This window comes from Pteropus alecto, unplaced genomic scaffold (genome assembly GCF_000325575.1).
Source record: "Pteropus alecto unplaced genomic scaffold, ASM32557v1 scaffold41, whole genome shotgun sequence".
Classification (NCBI taxonomy): Eukaryota; Metazoa; Chordata; class Mammalia; order Chiroptera; family Pteropodidae; genus Pteropus; species Pteropus alecto.
This window is the reverse complement of record NW_006430464.1, coordinates 1,894,339-1,918,900: the sequence shown is the minus strand read 5'-3', so window position 1 is coordinate 1,918,900 and position 24,562 is coordinate 1,894,339. Positions and strand designations below refer to the sequence as shown.

Here is a 24,562-nt window from a genome sequence, read left to right as displayed (position 1 = left end):
GATGGTGGCGATGACGGTGGCGATGACGGTGATGATGGTGATGAGGGTGAAGACGATGATGGTCATAATGATGGTGATGCTGGTGACCAGGGCAGCAACTTACTCACGTCAACAGATTTCCTCGCGATGGGCACAGTGGTGGGAATAACTGTGAGGCGCACGATTCTCCCTGCCTCACAGAGTTGCCTAGGGACGGTGTCTCACTTGTCCCAGGGATAACTTGCTCAGTGACTCCCTCCATTGGCTGCCTTGTGTGTCCACAACTGCCCCCTGACCCCAAGGGTGGCACTTCCTGGGATCACCCCCTACACACCCCAAACTCCGTCCTCATCTAGGGTCTGCTTCTGGGGGTTCCCAACTAACACAGGGGTGGCCACGGTGCTGTGATGATGTTAAGAATTCTAGCCATCGGAATAAGAAGGTCCCCAGGTTAGCTGAGGCTCTGGTGTCGGTGTGACTCTCACTGGGATTGTGGAAGAGAACGTTCTTGTTTTCAGGACAGACGCGCCCAGGTACCGAGGGGTAAACGGACATCGCGCCCGCCACTTCCTCCCGAAGAGAAAGACAGAAACATCAAGAACGTGTAGTCAAATATTAACAATGGGGAGTCTGGGTATACGAGAGCCCTCTGTACTATTCTGGCAATATTTCATTAGTCTTAAATGATGTCAGAATAAATGTAAACATTCTAATCTGTTGGTAGTATTTATGAAATTCTGACAGATGAAATGATATGGTGTCTCAGGAGGAGATGGCAGGAGGCGAGGGAGAGAACGATTTTAACGAAATGCTGGCAATCGCTAAGCTGGAGACGGAGAGGGGTGTGCTCTTGTTCTTAAAATACTCCCAGGTCGTTCCTGCCCCAGGGCCTTTGCACATTCTCTCCTTAGTGAGTCAAATACTCTGTGCCCTATTTTTCCACTCCCTGCCCTCCCACTCAGAGTCCAGCTCAAATCTCACCTTTCCCTTCTACCTCTCCCAGGCTTCATTTGCCAACATATATCAGTGACGAAGGAGGTGGATCAGCCGCCAGCAACAGACGGAACAAGGTTCATGACAAACAAGAAACAGATAGAACAAGCTTCGTGATAAACAATAATAACTCACAGACAGCAAACTCTGTGCCAGGCATGTTCGAAGGGCTTGGCGGGTATTTAGTTGAATCTCATTCGATTCTCAGAACAACCCTGTGGACCAGGTAGCATGATGAGCCCTCTTTTACAGGTAAGAAAAGCGAGGTGAAGAGAGATCGAGTAACTTGCCCCAGCCTTCACCTTGGCCAAGGTGTATGTCCTCAGCTGGTTCAGCTCCAGGGGCTGCCGGAAGCCCTGGGCAGAAGTCTCCTCCCGCCACTGCGGGGGCGGATCTAAGGGTGGGGGTCGGAGAGAGGAGAGAATGAGGGAGAGACGCGGGCAGGACAGGAAGAGGAAATAGGCGCATAGGGACGGTGTAGGGGTGCGGGGGGACCCAGGCTGGGGGGCTGGCAGCCAAGAGGGTCAGGGGTCCTGAAACAGGAGGTTGCACGGCAGTTAACAAAAAACCGGTCTTAGAGGTGACAAGGCCTGGATTCCGGTCTCAGCCCTGCCGCTGCCCGGCTGCGAGGCCTTGGGGGGCTCGCTTGGCCTCTCCGTGCCTCGGTGTCCTCATCTGCAGAATGAGGACATCGTTTCTTCTTGAGCTCAGACATTTCAATATTTGCGCCTGGCACTCAGTACCGTGACGTGGTTGTTAAATACAGCTGACCCTTGAATGACACAAGTTCAAACTGCGTGCGTCCACTTATAAACAGGCTTTTTTTCAGGGTTTCGTATCCGCGGATTCAACCAAATGCTGATCAAAAACAAGACGATTTTTTTAGTCTATCGCCATTCCGCCCTGAACACGCCCAATCTCATCTGATCTCAGAAAAACTAGGCAGGGTCGGTGTTTAGTATTTGGATGGGAGACCACCTAGGAAGACCGGGTGCTGTAGGCATTAAAAAAAAAAAAAAAAGAGTGTTTTTTGATCCACGGTTGGGAATCTGTGGATGTGGACGGCCAGCCACATACATTGTTCTAGTCCACTTTATATAAGGGACTTGCGAATCCGAGGATTTTGGTATCCATGGGGATCTTGAAACCAATCCTCCACGGGTACCACGGGAATGTAGCAAAGTTTTGGGCGAATCGAAAGTGATGCGTGGATCTTCCACTGCATGGGGTTGGCGCCCTCAGCCCACGCATTGTTCGGGGATCAACTATAAGTAGAAGGAATTGGGGGGAGGAGGTTAGAGGGAAAGAAAAATGGACATTCAGAAGAAAAAGAGCTGATAACAGAGTAAGAACAAGGGAAAAGCCTTCCTTATCGCCGGCCAAGCTAGGATATGCGGGCAGTTCTCAGTCGGCAAAGCAGTCACGGCCTGGAAAGTCTCCATACGCCTTACGTCAGTGATCCCGGGCCCATCCCTCCCAGGGGAAGTATGTACATATGATGCTCTCTGATAATATGTACCTATTATGGACTGAATGTTTGTGTCCCCTCGAACGTTCACACGTTGAAATCTTAACCTCCAAGGCGATGTCACTAAGAGATGAGGAGAGGTGATTATGTCACAGGGTGGAGCCCTCATGCACGGGGTACCTCAGAAAGCTCCCTCGCACCTCCCACCACCTGAGGACACTGCATCTGCCTGCACCTTCACCTTGGACTTTTCGGGCTCCGGAACCGAGAGAGATAAATGTTTGTTACTTAAGCCAGATCTTCTATGGGATTTTCTGCTACAGAAGCCCAATCGGACGAAGACAGTACCTGTGTGTGTACACAGGTATCTAACGCAGGTTATAATCTTAAATCCTAAACACAGCTCACGCTCCGGGCTATTTATTCTGAAAGGAGGTTCGGAGTGCGCGGTGACTCGTCGGAGGCGGCCCCATGAAGAGGTGCCAGCCTCGCAACTGGAACCCGCTCAGCCGTCCCCGGAGCTGGAGCTCCTTGCCCTGTGCCGCCCCGCTCCTGTCTCTGTCCTCCGGCCATCTCTCTGCTGCAGACCCGGAACAAGATGGCAGAGGGAGTGTCACCTTGTTAGACCAGAGCTGGGAACACTCGCCGCAGGCGACTCAATTTTTTTTTTTTTTTTTTTTTTTTGCCGCTCTGCGCATGTCTGCGAATACCGGAAAAGCAGAAAAGCGCGAAGAGAACCGATTCTGCGGCCACAAAAATTGTTCTGGGGAGTCGGAACCTGCGGACGATGAGGATTAACTGTCCTGTCTCTTCGTGTCTATTGCCTTATTCTAGAATGTGAATCCAGGAGGAATGAGACGCTTTGTCCGTTTCCTTTGCTGCTAAGTCCCCAGGCCCTGGGACAGAACTGGGGACATAGTAGGTGCTCAACACATATCTGTTGACCACACAAAGGACATAGAAAGAATGAACGCGTAGCCACCAGCTGTGTCATCCTAAATGCAGCTCACAGTTGGCCAGGTGACGAGGAGGCTTCTCTCCAGCACGGCCTGGCCTGGCGGTGTGACCTCAGTGCAATCGGTCCCCCTCCCCGCCACTCGGCTTACCACCGCGAGGCATCCTCGCAAAGGGCGGCTGTGACGCCGATGGCCGTTTCCCTCTGAAGCCAGCCCACTGAGCCCTGTGGGGACTTCCGTCATCAACCACGTGCCGTGAGGACATCTTCACAGCCACCGGCGGAGACAAGGGCCGTCGGCCTCACAGCACAGATAGACGGAGATAACTCTGGCCGTTATGAATAGTTCACCTTATTCAATACCCGTAACCATCCTATAACGAGGGCCGTTATCACTATTCCCATTTTAGAAGTACGGACACCGTGGCGCAGAGAGGCAAGGGCGCAGAGCGGGGACGGAACGAAGCAGTCCCGTCATCCTGTCCAAGTGGCAGAGAAAGGGAAACAGGTTGGGGAGGAGGGGGAGGGAGGCCGGGAGACGGGATGACACAGCGGAGAGAGATGTCTCGTGAGCGGGGAGTGTTGGCAGCCAGCCTAGTGCCGCTGCCGCTGCCGCTCCCTGAAGCAGGGCAGGTCAGGGGAAGCTGGAGTCACACCCCAGGGGACAGAAGCTACAGGACGTGGGGCCCTCCCCCCAATCACCCCGCATACGGCGGGAGAAGAGCAGAGAGGAAGCCAGAGGTGACAGAGCCCAGAGGGCTGGACAGAGTCGCACTGCAGTTAATGCTCCAGAGACCCAGGGTCAGGGGGACAGAGGCCCAGGGGACCAGCTATTGGAGAGATACTGACTACAGAGAAGGGACAGGAGAGAAAAAACTCTTACAGGAAAAAAAAAATAAACACTTGCTGTGAGAGACTCGTCGGTCCCCATCCACGCGACAGCTGTCACAGCGATCTTGAAAACGTGGGAGATAAAAGAACCCGCCCAGACACTGGACTCGGCCGGCAGAACCAGGGACAGCCTCGCAGCGGGGGACATGACACTGAGCTGAAACCTTTGGGACCCAAACGATTTAGCCCGGAGAAGAGAGACGGGGAGAGGGAAGGGCCCCTGCGAAAACCTGGAAGACAACAGAGCCGGGGGAGGGGAGAGAAACTACTGGAAATGGGGAGCGGGGACAGAAAAGCCACTCACGTCTTTTTTGTCTTTTTTCCTGAGTCACGTCACAGAGGAGAAAGACAGCTCCAGAAAGCTGCTGCTCCAGAGCGGGGCCCCCCAGCTCTGCGGGAAGAGAAGGGCTGGGGATCCCGACTCCTGGTCTGAGGGAGGCGGGGCTGGAGGTGAGCACTGATCACTTAGACTCAGCGCTTCACTGAGAACGGGTTACCCCAACATAGGCCTCCATGAAGGCCTCTGCTGGCCTCTTGTGGCCAGTCGGCGTGGGGCCCATCACCCCCTCGGCTCCCCTCTGACCCCTCTCATGATGATCCCCTAGGACAAAGGGCAGAGGCCACGACACATATTCTCCCTGGCTTTTCCAGGTACCGGCTGGGGTTCCTGAGAGTGGCACCCCCATCTCTGGGTTCCGGAGCAAACCCTAAACCTACGAGAGACATATTCCCCATACTATCTGCTTTGCAACTATAATTGAGACCCAGAGCACAGGGCTCAGGGCTTCCACTCCCACGCCTGCGTTAGCACCGCAAACTGGATTGTGTAAGACCGGAATCTGGGCTGCAGCCCACACTCGGTAGACCGCGGGGTCCCTCCTCTCCCAGACTCCGATATTCCAGCCAAGACCCCCCTCGGCTCACGATGCCGGCTCCGATGCCCCGCCACCCCACGCCGTCACAATGACCTCCTTCCCCGCGTAACGCGATCCCGCAGCCACCCCGCGTCAGTCGGTCGGTCTGTCCCTCTGCCACTCATTCCCGGCCACCTGCAGGGTCCGCTGAGGCCTGGCTCTAACGACAAACGGGGGGCTGGATCCTGGAAGCCCGGCCCGGGAAGTTGGGTCCCAGACCCCTCGCCCCTCAAACCCAGTAATCTAAACCCCAGGCTCCGTCCTTCTTCAGACCTGCAAGGCCGAGGCCCCTGCCCCTTCCAGACTCCAGCTCTGTCCCTCGGACACCCCAGCGTCACAACCCCAAATAGACAGACAAAGCTAATTAACTAAAAGTTCAAAGTTTTAATCTGAATTTGGATAAGTCCCTGGAAAACCAAACTTTGGCCATAGGATCCCCTCCCCTTGGCAGGCAGGGGACCGGGTCACGCCCCCAGGTGCCAGAGTGGCTCCGGATCTTCAGGTGGCACCTCCGAGCTGTGCCCTCGCGCTCCGATTGGCTGCCGCGTTTGGGCCGCTCAGAAGCTGGACTGCAGCAGGGTGACTCGCAGAGGCCAGGCGCCCTCGTCTGGGGACAGGGGGGAAGGGGCGGTCCCGGAATCCCACGTGGGCTCCCAGGAGGCGGGGCCTGAGCCTGGGCCACGCCCACTGCCTCGGCGGGAGAACCCGGTGCAGCGGGAATTGGCCACAGGGGACTTGGGGGGCGAGGTCACCTGGGGCGTGGGGTCTGACGGAGAAGGTGGCGCAGGGGGAAGAGGGTCTCCTTCCGAGTCCACATTTCCACCTGGAGAATGGCGAACTTTGGGATGCGGGATTCCGGGGCCCCCGCCCCCCTCTGGCCTGGAATCTATAACTCCGAAGCCCTGCCCAGCTCTTTCCTCATCAAGACAAGGGGGTTCCAAGCTGCCCCGACATCCCTCCTCGCCAGGACCTATGATTCCAGACCTCCGGCTCCCTAAAACCGAGGACCCCAAGGTCCCCAGCCCCTCCTCACCTGCCATCATCCGGTGCCACTGTGACGCCTCAGTGGCCAGGGCTTGAGAGAGACTGAGAACTCGCTCCCGGTGACCTTCTGATGTCGGCAAATAAGAGGCGGTGTTCCTCGGGCTAGAGAAAAGATTTGGGGGACACGTACGATTAGCCAGTGCGGGTGACAACCGCAGCGCCGCGCGTGTCCTTCTGGGAGTTGGAGTCCCTAGCTCGTGTCTCGAAAGGACTTTAAACCTGGAGCCGCCCTAAAGAGACCGCGTGCGTTATGGGATTTGTAGTCCAGTCTCTCGTGAATTTCACCCGATTTCCCGATGCTCTGGCGGAGTTCGCGACCCACCCAGGTTTGCGTTTTCGGGAACCCGAGGGCCTCACTGGGTATCTAGGGCTTTCTGGCGCCCCAGGAAGGTTCTGCGATCTGGGCTCCGGTACTCGGGAGCCCGTAATAACGAGGATGCTCTCCTCTTTGGCAAATTGATTTCCCGGCTCCTGCCCTCGTCCCCCTCCAGCTGCTCACCTGCTCCAGGACCCCGAGCTTCGGAGCCATTTCTGGGCTCCTGAGTGCCCTAGGACAGGCTGCAAAGGAATCGGGGCATTAGTATTCCTTACCCCGAAGCCCCACGTGCTGGGGATGGTGCGAAAGGGGCTCAAAGGGGTGAAATTGCCCCCAGAGACCCCAACAATGCCAAGAACCCCTCTCCTCCGTATGACTTAAGACTGAGGCCCCCCCTTTGTTTACCTATGACAAGGCCAGAAACGGACCCCCCGAATTCACTCTTTACCTCATAAACGATTAACCGAACTGTTTGTCCCCCCAAAACTAGCTAGACATAGATAAATGTTTGGTGTTCACCTGAGGTGCCCCCCTCACAAAAATAATCCTAACCCTAAAGTCGCCCCACCAGTGACTTGTCTGATTCCTCCCCAGAAAAGTCTAAGATGAAACCACCCGGTGAGACACTCTGATCTTTGAATCTGGAGCTCTCGTCCCGTTGCAATAGCGTAAATAAAATCGATTTTCCTACTTCCTCGATTTTTTTTTTTTTTTTTGCCTTTGACAACTCACAGTAACTGAAAAAACAGACTGCTGCGCTTCCAATCCAGACCCGTGGTGCCTGGTGAGCGGGGGATGCTGTCTCCGCCCTACCCCAAGCCCGCACTGCTGAGGGAACCAGCATACTGCTGACTTCCGCACAGGTACGAGCTGGGGTGAGTCCAGAAACCTAGTTCCAGGTGAGAAGGCAGGGAACATCCTGATGCATTTCACAGAGAGGGAAGCTAAAGCTCAAACTGGGAGCAGAGGCTCCACTACCATCACACCCACAGCACACACCTCTGCTCCCCTCACCCTCTGCTCCGGATCAGGCTGGCGTCTGGCTGGGGACAGTGTCCTCCCCAGAGTAAGGAGCCGAGGAGAAGCCGGGCGAGGGAGAGGCCGTCCACACTCCTGGTTTCTGCGTATTCTTTCCAACTGTTCCTGAGCGCTCATGCGGGGCCGGGCCGGGGGTGCCTAGGGAGGTGAGAAAGCCCTCAAGACCCCAACCTTGACCTCCGCGCTCTCTCTCCCCTGAGCCTCTTAGCCTCCCGTCTGACCCTTTCCAGTAAGTTCACTTCCAGAGCTCAGAGGGCTCATCCCATACCCAGAGCTGATGCCATCCCTCCCACGGTCCCCGAGCCATGGGGACAAAGGCATTTGTGGCCCCGAGAGGCCTGGTCCCCAACCACCTCTCCGGCCTCCACTCCATCAGCTGCCCTATATTTGAACTTAACAAACACCCATAATTCCCTGCACATATCGAGCTTCTTCGCACTAATAGACAAGATGCTGGGATGCTTGTGATTAAAAAACAACAACCTTTAAGTCGGCTTTAAAAAAAACGACCGGAGGAAACGGATTTATTGATAACTAAATTGTCCAAAAGATAAGCTTGAGTTGGCCTTAGAGGACTTTATGAGCTCGGTCTCGCCCTCAAGCCAGAGGGAAGAGGCGCGCAGGGAGAATGTCGTGTGCCAGTTTGGAGTTATGTGGCCACAAGTCAGGAAAGCACCAGAAGACAGGAGAGAGTCCCAGATCCTTCTCTGGCGACTTCGGAGGGAGTGTGGCCTGTTGACACCGTGATCGTGGACGAAAGTCTTAAGAACTTAAACTGCAAGAGGTCGGAGATAAAGCGAAGAAAAGCGAAAAGAAACCAGAGCTTGAAGATTTGGAAAATTCTCAGCCTACACATACTGTGACCAATGAGAAAGCGTGTCCTGCAGAGCATGCCACGGGTGTGGCTGGACAACCCGTTTGCCACGGGATGAGTCATGCGACACGTGGATCCAGCAAACCATCTCAGCAGAAACACCGCCAGCTTGAACGAAAGGGGACAGAGACAGGACTAAATGAAGACAGGCCGTCAGGTATCCGGGATGCTGCGGGCAGGAAACGGGCCGACGCACCCGCACAGACACGCACATGGGGAGATGCCACGTGACAAATGGACGTAGGCTGCCGCGAGGTGAGGGACAAAACTTGGCACAGAATCGTCCCTAATGCCTTCAGAAGGAACATGGCCTCATGACACCTTGATTTCGGACTGCTAGCCTACAGAATTATGACAATAAACGTGTTGTTTAAGCAAAAAAAATTTTTTTGAAAATTTAAAAGAAGGGAAGAGAACGCTTCAGTGCAGTCTCCAAACAGAAAATTCTAGAGAGAGAGCTTGGATCCACTGCAGTTCGCTGTTTTGCTCTGACCCCGAGTCGCATGTCCCCCTGCTACAGGCATGGTGGATGCTGTTCATTGGTCCTTTGTCGTTTCTTTCTTCACAGTGGGCCAAACCACTGGCCCGAAAGCCTGCCAGGGCCAAGTTCAAACTTTTATCCATCCACTTGTTTCAAACATAATCCAAGTAGGTGGATATTTTTAGCCATGTAGAGCCTGCCTGCTTTGAATGCTCCACTACGTTGTACCCCAAATCTGCTAGCCATGAGTCAGGATCCATCTGTCAACTATGAAGGACCCCAAGCAGCTGCTGTCCTCAGCTCTGTAACCCAGAGACTCCCCTCTGTGGTGCTAAGTGACATCACCTCGACCTTTAAGCCCCTTCTCCTATCTCCCTTCCCCCCTCCCCACCTCTGGGCAGTGGCCCCCACGCAGTCACCTCTGAAGGGTCTCACGCTGGGAGGGGCTTATCCCACAGGCCAACCCGGCACAGTGAGGACCAAACACAGCCCGTGTGTACGACTGCCACCTCGCGGCCACACCTGGGACTTGCACCACCCCTGAGCTCAGGCCCTCGGCAGCCCAGGAACCAAGCGTTTGGGGTGAGGGCGGAGAAATTCGCGAGTAGCCCCAACAATCCACGGACACACGCCATCGAGAATGCAGAAGGCTGCGTCTTCCTCAGAAAGGACCGATTTTCGTTCGTATCCACTCTAATGAGTATGACCCATGAGGAACCCCCGAATGTGACGTGACATGAACATAAAGATGTCGTGGAAGTTTTACAGGGACGCCGATGACCAGGAACTGATGACGAGCACAGAAATGCTCCATAGGGCCAAACACAAAGACCTGGACCATGACAAGGATGTAACTAGATGCCCCCGACTGGCTTTTTTTGGTCATGAAACAAGCTAGAACATTCCACAGAGACCTAAACATTGATTGTGATCATTGGCTGGCAACATGGAAAAGGCACGTGATATAAAATATCTGATGATCTGCAGTGGCCAGCGCATCTGCAAATCAGAAATTACACTGATGAGTCTGCTAAGATAAGACCTGATGAAAACTTGAGTTCTAAAATAAAAATCTATACTACAGATAAACCAGTTCCACAGTGATGCTCCTATAAAAACATCGACAGCGATGAGAAATGACAATGAATGACAGGCTCGAAGGATACCAGGCTCGGGTGGTCTGTCCGCGGACGTGCTAGCTCCACGGGCACACACAAGACACAGTTTGGAACATGTTGCAATCTTCCATAACTTGGGCATGATTATGCAAACAAGAAACCGAATCATGTTACCCCAATGATTTTAATTCAAAAAAGATTGAAAAAAAAAAAATAGAATCATGGGACCCAGGAAAATCTTTTTGGACAAGTTCAGATTTGTGATCAGCAGCATGAGATTGTTGCAGACAAGCTAGACCACAAGAAAACTGTCGCGTTTGGGTTCTTGAATAAACTCTGGAAACCTTCTGGTCTCGTGAAGGGTGGTATTGTGTGGGGACATTTGCTTCCTGCCAAGCGTGTCATCTCCACACACGGCTTCTAATCACAGAAGCAGAATCTCCGCGAAGAACAAAGATCACCACCACCCCCTCTTTTTTTTTTTAATTGTACTCTGGCTGCAGGAAACTCAAGATCCAAGACCTCTTAGCGATGCCAATTTGCAGCCATCAGTGCCCGGAAGGAGGTTGATAAATGGGCAGAAGCTAATGCCAGCCCAGGCCAGGCTCTGACTCTGCAGATGAAAACCGAAGGACCCGCTTTCCCCAACGTCCTCGAGAAACCAGATTTGGCGTCGTTGATAAGAAGAGATCGAGTTTTCTTATTTGTGCCCGAGGTGACTGGGTCCAAGAGGACGCTCTTACTAGACACCAGCAATAACCTGTCTGTCGGGCATCTATTGGCAGAGAGAGCAACCGCTGGGATGGAAAAAGATTAGAAATTCGAGAGCACTAAAGTGATCATGTTGCTAACATCGGGGACACAGGGGAAAAACTCCCCAAGGCTGAAATACTGAAACAGGTGATCAGTTTCACTGCTGACAGCGTGTATTTCTCAGTGGCCAAGAGCGTGTATTCGCTCGATGAAAGGGACACTCCCCACATGAGACCCTTTGTGAAGGAGCAGATAACACAGCACGAAACTCTACGAAGGCTTCGTGCCTCATCCCCAGGGAACCCCAGTCCTGGCCCCGCCTCGGATGTCCCATTTCAATTCGACTACAGCATTGATCACTTGACCGGTAACCTCTGTCTCCACAGTCCTCAAGTCACTGGAAGTTATGAGCATTTACCGCAGGTGTACATTCTGGTATTTGGCTTCGTTCGTGCCTGGATTGTGTGACACGTCTTGCTAAACCTCTTCCTTAGAAATAAAAGGTGCCTGATATTTCTAATCTAGTCTTATTCCACTCTGATTCACTCATTTAGAAGTTCGTGATTATTAAAAAAAAAAAAAACCTTGACATTTAAATTGAGATGTCTTTTATAGCTTTTATCCCATTTAGTACGAATATCCATACATTTTATTGCAGAGATTTTAATGTGTTTGATTAAGGGTGCGGTGCCAGACGCGGCTGGAGGTTTTACATAATATGCGCTACATGCACCATAGTATTGGTCTAGAATCTGCATAATTTTGCGCTTTCAATTACATCTGGTGCCAAGGGTTTGGGATAAAGTTTGAAGACTGATACACCTAGACTCCGACTCCTTCTCAACGTCTCTGCCCCGCCGCCCTCCTCCCACCCTCCCGGTCCCCTGGCTCCTTGCCTCGGCCCTGGCCCCGCAGGCTATTCCCCACATGACCACCAGACGGCGCCCGTTCCCACTTTGGGTTTCTCTGCTCTGAACTCTTCTGGCTCCCAGCTCCATTGCAGCCAGAGCAAAGTCCTCCCCGTGGACCACAAGGCCCAGCATCATCTGTCCCCATTATCCATCTGTCCTCATAGCCACCTCTCTCTCCATCGCTCGCTTACTCCCACTGGCTTTCTAGCTGCCCCGCCAACATGCCAGGCCCACTCCTGCCTCAGAGGCTGCTCCCTTTGCCTGTAATGAATGCTCTTCCACCAGATGTCCCCCAGGCTCGCTCCCCAGGAGGCCTCCCCAGACCAGCCATTTACAACCGCTCTCCTTCCCCAGCGTCCCCCTCCTCCTCGCTCTCCGTCCTATTTTTATTTCGCACTTGGAATGTATAAAATAACGTAAAGCGATTGCTCATTATCTGCCCTTGACATCCACTAGAATGCCACATTCATAAGGGAAGCATATTTTTTTCATCTTGTTCACATTTGTGACCTCAGCGTCCACACAGCTCTGTGCCTCAGAACTTCCTATGATGATGGAAATGTGCTATGCAGATACAGCCCAACAGGGTGGCTGTGTGACGTGGCTCCCGAGCACTCGAAAAGTAGGGAGTAAGTGAAATTCTTTTTATTTTATGTCATTTTAAGTCACTTAGATAGCTGTGTGTGGCTACTGGCTACCTTCTTGGATGGTAAAGACGATATTTAATCAGTTTTTGTTGAATGAATGAATTGATGAATGAATGAATGAATGAATGAATGCAGTACTTACTCTATCCAGACACTACTTCCAACCTAATTTGAATCCTCACGTCAGCTCTAGGTGGTAGGCACTGCTATTAGCTCCATTTTGCAGATAAAAAATAGAGGCAAAGAGAGCTTTAGTCACTGACCCAAAGTCACACAGCCTAGGAGTGACAGAGACAAAACTCGATCCTTAGCAAACCACATTCTCTCCAGTCTGGGGTGTGGCCTTACAACTCCCCTCTCCCAGCTGTTCCCCCATGAGGGGTGGCGGGGGTGGGTAGTGGTGGTCAGGTCCAAGGTTTCCAAGATGGAACGGAAGGGGTCGACAGACTACCTTACCTTGGTTCCTGGCTGCGGGGACCTGGGGAGGTGACCCTCAGGGCTGGAGGCCCGGGAGACCCTCGGAGATCCAAGACCTGGGACAGAATGGGACCTGGTGAGGACCTGGAATGCCAAGTGAGCCCTGCCCCGCCCGAGAGGCTCACCTGAGCGAGGGCTGGGGAGGTCTCTGCCGCCCGCGGGGGGCCGCCCCCAGTCAGCCTCGGGGCACCGGGCTGAGCTCAGTTCCAAGGATTCAGGCAGACTCTGGAGGGGTTGGAGAAGGGGACTCATGACGATCATTATCATCATCAATATCACTTTCAAGGCATGATGAGACGCAGCATGCCGAGGATTAAGACTGAAAATCAGGAGTCAGAGGACCTGGTTTCCAATCTCGGCCCTGCTGTTTCTCAGCTGTGTGACCTTGGGCAAGACACTTTACCTCTCTGGGCCATATTTCAACTTCTAATATGAGCATTGACTCCATACATGTAAGGCCCTTTGAACAGCGCCTGGCACATGGAAAGGCATTGCAAATATGAGATTTTTGTAGTGACTATGCATTTGACACAGTGCATTTTCTCATTACATTTCCCCGTCATTACATTTCCCCAAAATCTACAAGACACCTATTATTATCACTGTTTTACATATGGGGAAACTGAGGCTCAGAGAATCAGGCCAACGACTGATGTCATAAAGAGAGCAGAGCTGGGATCAGAACCCAGGTCTCCTGCATACATGATCTGCAGGTCACAGCAAGCAGTGGCACCATCCCAGATATGACAATAGTGGCTCGTGCTTCTTGAGCACCGGGCGCTTCCTCGTCAGCCTTTCTCCTTCTTATAGAGCCCTGCAAGGTGGGGGTTATGACCAGAAGTGTCTGGTAAATGTTGAACCAATACCTCTGGGAGAAAAGAGCCCTGGTTTGTAGCATTTGCCAATTACCGTGGTGTAAACACCCCACCGTGGTCAATGTGGACCTGGGAAGAGATGAAGGCAGCTGGCCCTCGGGAAGTGACGGGAGCTGGCTCTAGCACAGCACTAAACGATGACTGCTTATAACAAACAAGGAAACGAAGGCTTCCGGAGCATAGGATACTTGCCTGAAGTTGGTTAGCTGGTCACGGGAGAGGGAAAGACGTGAGTGCGTAATGAGTTGGGCCAGGGGCAGATGGGACAGGAAACTGGGGGATGGGGAGAGAGGCGTGTGTCTCACCTCCCTCTCTGAGGACTCCTCGCCTTGGAGTGTGGGGCATGGGGAGTCAGGCTCAGTGTGGGGGGGTGGTTTCTGGGGTGCCCCCAGACCTGCCAGCGTGTCTTCCATCATCCACAGCTGCTGCTGAGCAGACGCTCTGTCCTGGGAAAAAGAAAGAAATTTGTTACTCAAAGGTGGGAAAATGTAGGGAGGGTTAAAGTTCATAGGCCACAGACAGGGTCCGAAATCAGGTGGGCTACAGTTAGGGAGTCACGAATGCACTATGTGTGCATATGGAGGCTGTATTTGTGAACATCCATTTCCATCTGGACATCCCATCGACCTATCACTATTTATCACAAACACCATCTTTCCTGTACTGCTCTGCAATTACTCCTGTCATGATAGATGACTGTATAAAAATATGAGTCTGTTTCTGAATACCCTGTTCTATTCCTTCAGTCCATGTGTCTAAACCTATGTCAATACTACGCTGTCTTATACGCTGTCGCTGTACAATCAGGCTTGGCATCCAGCATTGTTCTTGGAGGATGTCCAGGCTACTCTTGGCCTTTTGCACTTGCAGATACCATTGTCAATCTCCACATAAAAACCTTCAGGATATTCAGTGGGATTGCAGATCCCCACGAGGGAAGTCATCAATTAGGGGGAGACTACATCTTAGTGTATCTTTCCTATCCATGAACATGGTATATATCCCCATTCATATGGGTGTTTACCTTCTCTTAATGATGTTTTGTGGCTTTCAGAGCAGGTGCCTTGCATATCTCTCATGTGAGTTCTTCCTAGACATTTAACTCGCTTGTGTTAATTACAAACACCACTGTTTATAATATTTATTTTCTAATCGCTAGGTACTCGCATATAGGAGGACAATTGATTTTTAAGTATTAACCTTGCATTCAGTGACCTTGCTGAATTTGCTTATTCTAATAGTTTATCTGAAGATTATTTTGGATATTTTACATATCATGTCACGTATAAATAAAAACAGCTTTACTTCTTCCTTTCTGGTCCTTACACCTTTTATTTATTTCTCAGACTTACTTGTACTGCCTAGGACCTCTGGTAGAATGTTGGCTTGAACTGGTAATAGCAGACATCCTTGTCTTGTTCCTGATATCAGGGGAAAGTATTCAATATTTCACTGACCACTACAATGTTTGCTATAGATTTTTTTTAAATGCCTTTATCGGATTAAAGAACTTCCCTTCTATTCCTACTTCGCTGAGTACATTTATCATAGATAGATGTTGAATTTTGTCATTTTTCCCCCTGCATTTATTAAGATGATCATGTGGTTTTTCTCTTTTATTTTGTTAAATGTGGTGAAATACATGGACTGATTTTTCAAGTGTTAAACTAACCTTGCATTCCTATAATAAACCCGATTTGGTCGTGATGTAATATTCTCTTCATGTATTGCTAGGGCTGTGATATTTAACAGCCGCGGATGGGGAATTAGAGTTGAGGGGTGGATGTTAGAAAGAAGTAGGAGGGTTTAGCACAAAGAAAGCAGGGCTTAAATCTGTGAGTGTATGTTTAATCCTAGAAATTGTTTTCAACTAACCATTGATTTAGAAACGTGATGGCGAGACTTAGAATGAGGAAGGGGGTCCGAGGCTATGCAAGGGGGCTCACACCGCAGCAGTGGGGCTTGAACTAAGACACCAGATTTAGAATTGGAAACTCCAGAGGATAAATTTAACAGCAAAAGTCAGAGTGCAGAAGGTAAGAGGTGAGCTTCCTGGATGGGGACAGGGCTGAGGAGTGGAGTTCTGACAGAGAGGAAGGCTTCAGAATAAGAGGAGAGATTTAAAACCAGAGAGGAGAATCTAAAGGTAGGTCTTAAAGTGAAAGGCTTGGTGTTAACTACAATAAGAGGTTTAAAATGAAAGAAAAGGATGGGGAGGAGCTTATGATAAAGCAGGAGGGGCTTTGTTTCTGTGGGAGGAGCTTAAATACCAAAAGGGTTTCCGGGTGAACTTGGAGTCAAGGGCGGGGCTTCTGGGTTTGGGGCGAAGATGTACCTGGGGGGACCCAAGGTGCAGCAGGTACTCAAGGGTCTCTCTCAAGGTGCCCAGCTCCTGCTCCAGGCCGCTGTACGTGCCCCAAACCCGCTCTCGCTCCTCAGGTCCCGGAAAGGGAGACACGGGGTTAGCATGCCCACCCACCGGATCTGTCCCCACTCCGTCCTCGGACTACAACTCCCACAGGCCTCTTCGCTCCGACTACGAGGAACCCCAGAGTCCGTACGGAACCTGCTGTTCCCATGAGCTGCTAGCGTAGGGAAATAACGGCTTTCTCTAAAATCTCCGGATTGCCTTTGCACTGCCCAGGGCACGTTTAATGAATTCTTAAGACCACAACTCCACGCATCCTGGGCAGCAGGAACCTCCTTGCCGATACCAATAATAACACTGATAGCTGCTAACATTATTACGTACTTAACACGTGTTAGGCACTGTTCTCGGCACTCATTGAATTCTTGGGAGGTAGGGACTACTCAGGTCTCCATTTCACAGATAATAATAACTATAGCTAACACTTAAATATTGTTCAGCATTTCCAGATCCTAAACAGTTATTCATTCTTTCTTTCATTGACGTATATTTATGAAATGTTCACAAGGACTCTACGAAGTAAATTCTGTTTACCATCTTGCATTGACATAAGGTGCATCTAAGGCCCAGAGGAGTTAAATAACTTTTCTAAGGTCACACAGCTAATACGCGTGGGAGCTGAGACTCGAAACCAGGAATCCCGTATCAAAATCACCCTCTTAAACAGCTAAATTAAGTTCTGCCTCTTCTGAGCCGTTCACCCTCTAGGACAGTCAAGACCAATGGTTTAAAATTTGGGGCAGAGGCCGTTCTTAAGAATCTCCTTCCCATGAATTCTGGGGGTCAGGTCCCCTTCACTAACAAACTATAGAGTCCTGGGGCCTCCGGGGAGGGCACGCCCCTTTCCTGACGCTCACCTGGGTCAGGTGACAAAGAGTGGCCCTCACACTGACCAGTCGGTCCTGTAGAAGGCGCTGGCGTCCCCAGGCCCTCGGAGGTGCCGCGGCCTCCCGGGTCGCTTGGCCCAGCTGCTGCCTGGTCAACTCCAGGGCTGCTTCTAGCTGCTCCTGCGCAGAGCAGAAAAGGTTCATCTTCCAAAGCCACGCCCAGCCCCAGGGAGAGAGAAAAGATGTCCTCCCACATCCGGTGTGCTGAGGATGCGGAAGGGCTAACCGCAGGCAGAGAGGTTAGGTGTCCCTTTCCGGTCCCGGAGCCCTATACCTTCTCCTCCTGCCTCTGGTCTATCTCCTCCTGCAGCCTCTTCAGGAGCCTGTCTTGCCCGCACAACTTGGTCAACAGAGTCTGGATAAAGGAGAACGGGAGCTATTTGTGGGCCAGATCTGGCTCTTCCCCTTGCTTTTCTATTCCCCTCTCCCCACCATCTAGAATATTCTCTTTCCAACTCTGAGAACTCAGCAGGGGTTGGATCAGGGAGAACTTACATCTGTCTCCAAGCTTTGGTGGAAGGTTGAGTCCAGCGGGGGACCTGGCTGAGGGGAAGGAGAAAAGCCAGGAGTCACGTGGACAGACAGGTTCTTATGTCAGTGCTGAGCCAAGCCCTGTTTCTGTTGACAGACCCGCCGCCCGTGAGCTTCGCTCCAAGCTTTACAAACCTCAGTAGACCAATTGCCTGGTTCTTGGCTTTAGGAAGATAATGGCTTGTGTCGCCAAATAACTATAGCAAATGTTATAATGGAGAAAATAGAAACGTATCCTCTATGACTGAGAATAAACAAGTATGTTCACTACCACTGGTACTCTACATCACAGTATCCGAGGTCCTGACCAATGGCATAAGAAAAAGGAAACAGAAAATTCAGCAAGGATGCCGAGTGCAAGATGAAGCTACTACAAACGTTCACATCGATAACTAGAAAACATAATTTGTAAAGAAGTCGCTATTCAAACAGCTCTAAAAACTATCAGGAATTTAGGAGTTACCTTAGCTAAGAACACACAAGATCTCTACGGAAAAATATTAAAACTCAAAAGATCTAGGAGATTATATGAATGAATGGAGAGATATTCCATATATATGCTACCCGGTTTGAGGCAGCCCTAGGAAGCTAATAAAAGCACTGACCCAAAGACTTTGGAACATCCAGTGTTCCCTGGTCCAGGAGATGACATTCACCATAGCAAAGAAAGCAAGGGAGGGGACCTCGGCAGGCTGCAGGTACCCCTGGACACTTACCAATAAAACCATGGAAGCCCGGGTCCCAGGAGGTCTTGGGGGGAGCTGGAGATACGTGGAGGAGCCAGAAGGGGCCTAGGAGGAATATTGAAATAGAGATGTTTGGAAATTGGCATGTCTTACTGACAAATACTAAAGTGCATGTGTCCAGAACTGAAGTGCCCTAAGAGACTCTTCGAGGTTCAGAACTGGGCCCCCACAACTTCCTTGACTACCTGCTCTCCAGCTGGGTGCCACCATGGGGACCCAGAGGATCGTAACAAATAGACAAGCCTGGCAGAACAGCCCCAGAGGCAGATCAAAGTTTCAATCTGTCCTTACTCTCACATTTGTGGTTAGCTGTGGATATTCTAGGCTACAATTCCATGATGCTCAGAGAAAATAGCAGGTTACCAACTTGAAAGGATAAACTGGAGACACAAGGCAAACGCAACTCACACTTTCTTTCCCAACATTGTCTTGGAGAGTATTCTGGACTACAATCCCCATAATGCTTAAAGAGTAATGGCCTGAGACCAGCCTGAAAAGACAACCCTGTGGATTGATGGGAGATAAAGTCTACTCTCCCTTTTACATCTGAACCCAGCTATGATTATGCTGAACTACAATCCCCATGATGCTCAGGGGCAATGACCTAGAGACCAGCCCAAAAGATCGCCCCACGGCCATAAGGGAGATGTGTTCCCCCTCCCCATCACCGCTCTCCTCACCTGTGTTCTGGCCTCCTGATTCCAGTTCTGGGGACTTCTGGGGGGTCTTCCTGCCACAGCCTCGGAAGAGAGTCCTCGGCGGGGAGTGGGGGGCCGGGAGAGGGCCTGGCGCTGGGGACCACAATCCAGGGGAGGCCGCACATCGATGCGACTCAAGGGAGTATGAGGTCTGGCAGGGAACGCTGTGTCACCTGAGGAGGGAGGGGGTCTGCGTGCAGGAGCAGAACGGGGCCGGGGGAGGCTCAGAGGGGAGGGAGGGTGAGAGAGGGGTGTGAACAGGCTGTGGGCGGGGGAGAGAGAATCAGGGAACTTGGTCAACTAGAGCCTCCTCACCCACTACCCACCGAGTCGGTCTCAAGGACGGGTCTCCCAGTGTGTTTCACTGTTCCTCTAAGAGCAGAGCGCTCCTCTTGGCCAGACCTTGAATAATCTCTCACTTTGTGGCATCTCCTGACAGGCTCTGACCCCACAAGAAACCCAGCAAGTCACACTCTAGCAAGAAAACACTAAACCACGCCCCCTAATCAGTCCCCGTCCTAGCCCTTCCCTTGGGCCTTGTCCCGAACACAGCCTTTCCCCTAAAGCTCAAGAGAACTTTCTCATCCCAGATTCCCTGGTCCAACTCACTCCGGACTCCTGGTCCTCTGAATCCGGGATCCAGACTGGAGGTCGGCCATGGGGCTGGGAGGGAGCAGCCCAGGTCGGCCATGACCTCTGGAAAGGCGAGCCACTTCTGGTGATTCTAAGGTGCACCCCTCTTCCCCTTTGCTTGCCTCTGGAGGACCACCGGGGCCGCCAGGACCCTCCCCGGGCTGGGGACGTATAGGTGACCTGGGACGCCCACTATCGAGTGGGCATAGAAAAAAAAAAAACATCACTTCTTTGAACCTCGTAACAGCCCTTATTCTGATTTCACAGATCAGGACAAAGGGACCTATACAGAACAAAAGGAGAGATGGTGCATTATAAGTCACTGTCCCCATTTTGCAAGTGGGGAAACTAAGGCTAGAGTGTGGAAGTGACTTGTGCCGGGCCACAAGGTCTGTCCAGGTCACTGAACCCAAAGCCCCAGACTATGAATCTCCAGCCTAAAAACTGGAGCAAGCAGGGACAGAAACAAACTGAAGTTTTTTTTGGTTTTGTTTTGTATTTTTTAAATTTATCCAACATTGTTTAGGTGGCAACTTGGAGGGGAGGGTGTAGACTTCAGAGGGAGCCAATCAGAGAGTGTGGAATATTGATGGCGGGGCGGGACAAAGTGATGGGCGGGGCTTAGAGGTAAAGACTTTGTTCTGATTGGAAGAGCTGAAGTTCTTCCAATGGTGGTCGGGGGGGCGGAGTCTCCTTTGCTAGAAGACTAGTGATTGGACGTTGAGGGGCAAGGCCTCAAGGAGAGGTACTAGGGGAAGATGAGACTGACCCAGGTTGGAAGTACAGGGTCAAGGGCATGACCTGTAACTCACCAGTCATCCCCCTCTGCGCGGGAGGCCTGGCCCAACGCACGTAGCCAGCCCCGCAGGTCCTCTAGCGTGTCGGCAGCCAGAACATAGGTCCTCATGCCTGGGTGCTCCGCCTACGGGGAGACAGAGCTGGGGACCCGGACACCCCTGCCTTCCAAAAAGGAAGATGCTGTCGAACCTGGCCAATATATTTTATCTCCAATAATGGATGCTCCAATGCCTGTCCCCATCTCCCGGTACCCACAGGGGATGGACGGACTCACGGTGAAGGTGAAGCGCCGCCCTCGGGGGACCCCTGGCCCATCTGGCCTGATACTATAGCTGGGGAGCAGAACGCTACCCAGGACGCTCTCCTCGCGGCTGTCTGCAAAAGAGGGGCTGGGGTCAGGGATCACACGGGGATCTAAAGGCCGAGAGGCTAGAAGAAAAAGGTAGGGGGCCGCCCCCCCCCCACGCCAGCTGGGGCACTGACCCTTGTAATAGAAGAGGCAATGGCCGGAGAGGACGAACCAGCGGCGTTTCCAGAGCCGGAGCCCAGCACTGTCCTGGGGGGAGAGAGAGTGGGAGAAGAGGCCTGAGTAGAGGAGAAGGAGGAAAGGAGATGGAAAACGTGATGCTCTGGAGTTTGGGGACAGAGACCTAGCGAGAGGGGAGGAACAGAGACACGTCTGATGCCACGGATTCAGTTGAAGAGCTGGAAGCCAGTGTGTCGTGCTTGAGAGGACATAGATTCCGGACACAGTGCTCCACCGCTTTCAAACTGGCCCTAAACAAGTCATTTCTCCCTCCACTAGGCCCCTCATCTGTCCACTGCGGATTGAGAAGGTACGGGAAGTTGCGAACGAGAGACTGGGCACCGGCTGTATACACGACGACTTGGTCCCATAGTTCTGGAGCCTGAGACACAGAGAGGCCAGGATCGTGGCACTGAGCCATAACCCGAATCCTGCATCTCCCCCATCGCCTCTGCCAGAACTACACCGTCCCCGACCTTGTGCCCCTCCTCTCTTCAGTCTGTTCCCACAGAAGCAGCAGGATCTTTTTAAATGATAAATCAGATCGTGTGAGTCCCCTGCTCAAAACAGAGCTTATCTTCACACTTAGAATAAGTTGGAAATTCCTTACCCCAGGGCACCAGGCGTGCACAAGACTCACCAGGAGGGCTTGTTAAAACCAGGTTCCTGGGTCCCCTCCCCAGAGTTCTGAAGTCAGTAGGTCTGGGTTGGGGCCTGACAGTTTGCCTGTCTAGCGAGTTCTCAGGGGATGCTGGCACTGCTCGTCTGGGGTCACACTTTCTTCCATCTCTCCCCTTGTTTGCTCCAAAGACCAAGCTATGGCCTGCTGCAGAGCCTTCGGAGGCCCGCTGCCCCCAGATTTCAGCATCATGGGCTTCTTCTTGTCATTTAGTTCTCGGCTCAGATGTTATCTGCTCAGAGAAGCCTTTCCTGACCACCGGTCAAGGGCAGCTCTCCCCCACTGCCACTTTTGAGCACCCTCCCCCCTCCAGTCTTACTTCTTCACAGCCCTTCATTTCACACTTCCTACCATCCGAAATCTTTTATTTCATGTATTTTGTCTTTATATTATATATCCATTATATTATTTCATTTATCCAATTTATTTATATATTAGTTTGTTATTCACCCCCCACTCCACCCTCATCTTGAACGGACTATCGATACATACCAGCGATGATTATTATTAGTAGTATTGGCACGTGTCCCAGGGTGTGGCACATTGTAAGTACATGTTCAAGAAGGGGAATGAGCGAATGAGTAAATGAAACAATGAAGGAATAAGGAGAGATGCAGCGAGAGCAAAAAAGGAAATTTTGGAGACTCGGAAGGAGAGAAACAGCGGACAGCCAGGGACAAGCCTCCAGCATCACTCAGTGTCCTTCCCCTTCTCCCGTCAGCCCACCTGCTTATGCAGCCAGCCTCGGATGTGAACTGGGAGGTTGGGGTCCCTTCTGAGCGCATTGCCCCTCTTCCCAAAGGCGTGCACCTTGCTTACTGCCCGGGCGGGCTTCTGAGGAGGGAAGGACAGAAGTGAACAGGGCTTCCAGATGGCTCGGGTGGGGCAGTGGGACGCAGGAGACCCCATCACCGGACTGCCCGTAGAAACCAGGGCAAAGAAGGAGCTAAGCTTTGAGATCAGTATTGGCTGTGCACATACAGAACTGAGGGACACTTTTTATGCTCGGAGGGAGTGTTTGGAGGCAAGGAAGAGGCTCCTGGCCGATAGGGGAGGAATTTGGGAATCAAGGGTCCACTGACAAGGAGAGGATGCCCTTGGCCACCAGAGCCACGAATGTAATGTGACCTTTGGGATCTGAAGTGGAAATAATCAGGAGAGACCTCCATGTAGAGTCTCTGGCAATGGGTCAGACAGAATCAAAGGATGCTTTGGTGCCAGAAAATGACATCCCTCCGCAACCATGTCTTGAGTAGAGGGGGGCTCCAAATCCCTCCATCCCAAGAGACGGAGTTCCCTCTCCTGTATACACAGGCGTCGCAGGCATCCACAGCCACGTTCCCACAGGATGCCCTTGGGGATGGTGTGACCAAGGTCAGGTTGGAATCTATGGATTCTGACTGAACTTGGGAAACTGGAAATGACTGAGGGGAATGGCACGAGGACAAGGAAATGAGTGTCGTCACTGAACTCAGGGCCGGGGTGACGATCTGGAATGCAAGTATCTCGGGCCTCGTGGGGCCTTATTGTCAGAGAAAGGTCTTTCTTTGCTGCATTTCAGAACCGGGTAGATTGGATGGCTAGAGACCAGATGGGGAGATCTCCATCCTAATCAAGAGTACCCACTGCTTCTGAGTTCCTGGGGGGAGTGGCCTTAGCAACCAGAGTCAAGTGGGGTTGTTACTCTGGCTGGGAATCAGGAAAGTACGAGGGGTGGGGACAGCTATAAGTGCCTCGGAATTCCTAACTGCGGCTAGTGGGCAACTTGGGACCTAGCTAGGTCTGGCAGACCCCGTTGTTCTTAACAACCGGAGTCCCCGGGGGCAAGGGGGGGCGGGGCGAACCCAAAGCTAGGAAACAGTAGGATGGGGCCGCCCAGAGCCCTGCCCTCCTCCTCCCCAGCCCCACCGAGAAGCTCCGACCTTGGTGCTCAGGCTGCCAAGAGAGGAGACGGTAGAGGCGCTGCTGGCCAGGCTGAGGCTGCTCCGAGGCCTGCCCTCCTCCATCCAGGGCTCGGGAAGAGAAAGAAAGGGCCCGTGTGTGCGTGTCTCTGCAGCTGACCCGCTGGGGACAGAGACGGGGTCAGGGACTCCCAGGTCAGAGGAGGCCGAGGAGAAAGAGCCTGTTGTTTGGAGACTGGGGGGCTGGGGAGGCACTGGCCCGGGACGGCATACCAACAGCGATGCCAAGAGAGGTGGGCGGCCCTGGCAGCTGCGGGGAGGAGGGGGGCAGCTGTCTGCAGCCCAAGACAGAGAATAGGGGCTCCTTTATTCTTGCCCCCTGTGCTCCGACCAGGAATTTGCCCCTCTCTGTGCTTAGAAAACCCCCATTCCCTGCCTTTTTCCAGCTGCCACCAGCTACCTGTCTCCCGCCCTCCCATACACACCCCCAAACCATCCCTGCAAAGCCCTGGGAACACCAGGAATGCACACCTAGGCAGCCCCTCCCAGCCCAGCCAGGGAACTCACCAGCTCTGGGGTCCCAAGGACAGGGGGCAAGAGGGCGGTGCTGGGGCTCCCAGCCACAGCCCCCCTCCTCCTCCTCAGGTGCTGCCTCCTTCGGCCTCAGTCTCACTTATCCGCTCACTCTTTCTGTCTTTGTCTCTCCTCTCTTGTGGTCTGTCTTCCTCTCGTTCTCTCCCTTTCTTTTCGACTGTCTCTGTCACCAGACTCACCTTCTGTCTCTCTCTAATCTCTGTGTCTTTCAGTCTCTCTCTCTCTCACACACACACACACTTACACACACCCATATCACTTTCTCTCCCAATCCTTCTGTTTCTGTCCAAATGGTTTTCTCTTAGATTCAGTCCCTTCCCTGAGTCTCTATCTCATTCTCTCCCCGGCTCCCTCTCTGTCTTGCCCGTATCTGTCTGTCTCCCTCACGGTCTCGTCCTCTTCCTCTC

General features: G+C 52.3%; 2 protein-coding genes across 8 annotated transcripts in view; both read right to left on the bottom strand.

Moving 5' to 3' along the window:
• The window catches only part of HSD17B14 (hydroxysteroid 17-beta dehydrogenase 14), an 8,394-nt gene extending 4,835 nt beyond the window's left edge, over nt 1-3,559 (bottom strand). Inside the window, 2 exon segments of the mRNA XM_025048827.1 lie at nt 1,275-1,366; nt 3,547-3,559. Coding sequence (XP_024904595.1) covers nt 1,275-1,366; nt 3,547-3,559 — 105 coding nt within the window.
• Nucleotides 3,560-5,564: 2,005 nt separating this feature from the next.
• PLEKHA4 (pleckstrin homology domain containing A4) lies at nt 5,565-24,556 on the bottom strand. Of its 7 annotated transcripts, none has more exons than XM_015592548.1 (20): nt 24,129-24,556; nt 23,583-23,724; nt 22,387-22,494; nt 20,939-21,011; nt 20,730-20,830; nt 20,470-20,579; nt 19,634-19,849; nt 19,007-19,286; nt 18,297-18,371; nt 17,545-17,592; nt 17,324-17,404; nt 17,020-17,169; nt 16,070-16,168; nt 14,040-14,180; nt 12,985-13,084; nt 12,839-12,915; nt 7,560-7,736; nt 6,744-6,802; nt 6,234-6,346; nt 5,565-6,023 (listed from the first exon to the last, which is right to left on the bottom strand). In XM_015592548.1, exons 2-20 carry the CDS (start codon nt 23,664-23,666, stop codon nt 5,758-5,760), a joined length of 2,358 nt encoding a protein of 785 aa, XP_015448034.1. In that variant the 5' UTR covers nt 23,667-23,724; nt 24,129-24,556; the 3' UTR covers nt 5,565-5,757. The 7 variants fall into 7 exon arrangements, with proteins under 7 accessions (XP_015448034.1, XP_006905115.1, XP_015448055.1 ...); XM_006905053.2 differs by having other exon boundaries at nt 7,575-7,736; XM_015592569.1 differs by having other exon boundaries at nt 17,056-17,169.
• Nucleotides 24,557-24,562: the final 6 nt, after the last annotated feature.

Excerpts from the sequence above, each read along its gene's own strand:
- PLEKHA4 (XM_015592548.1), bottom strand. The coding sequence starts at position 23,666 with ATGGAGGAGGGCAGGCCTCGGAGCAGCCTCAGCCTGGCCAGCAGCGCC. Across the intron at positions 18,372-19,006 it reads ATCAGGAGGCCAGAACACAG|GCCCCTTCTGGCTCCTCCAC; the intron begins GTGAGGAGAGCG and ends TATTCCTCCTAG. Across the intron at positions 6,803-7,559 it reads AGAGGGTGAGGGGAGCAGAG|CCTGTCCTAGGGCACTCAGG; the intron begins GTGTGTGCTGTG and ends ATTCCTTTGCAG.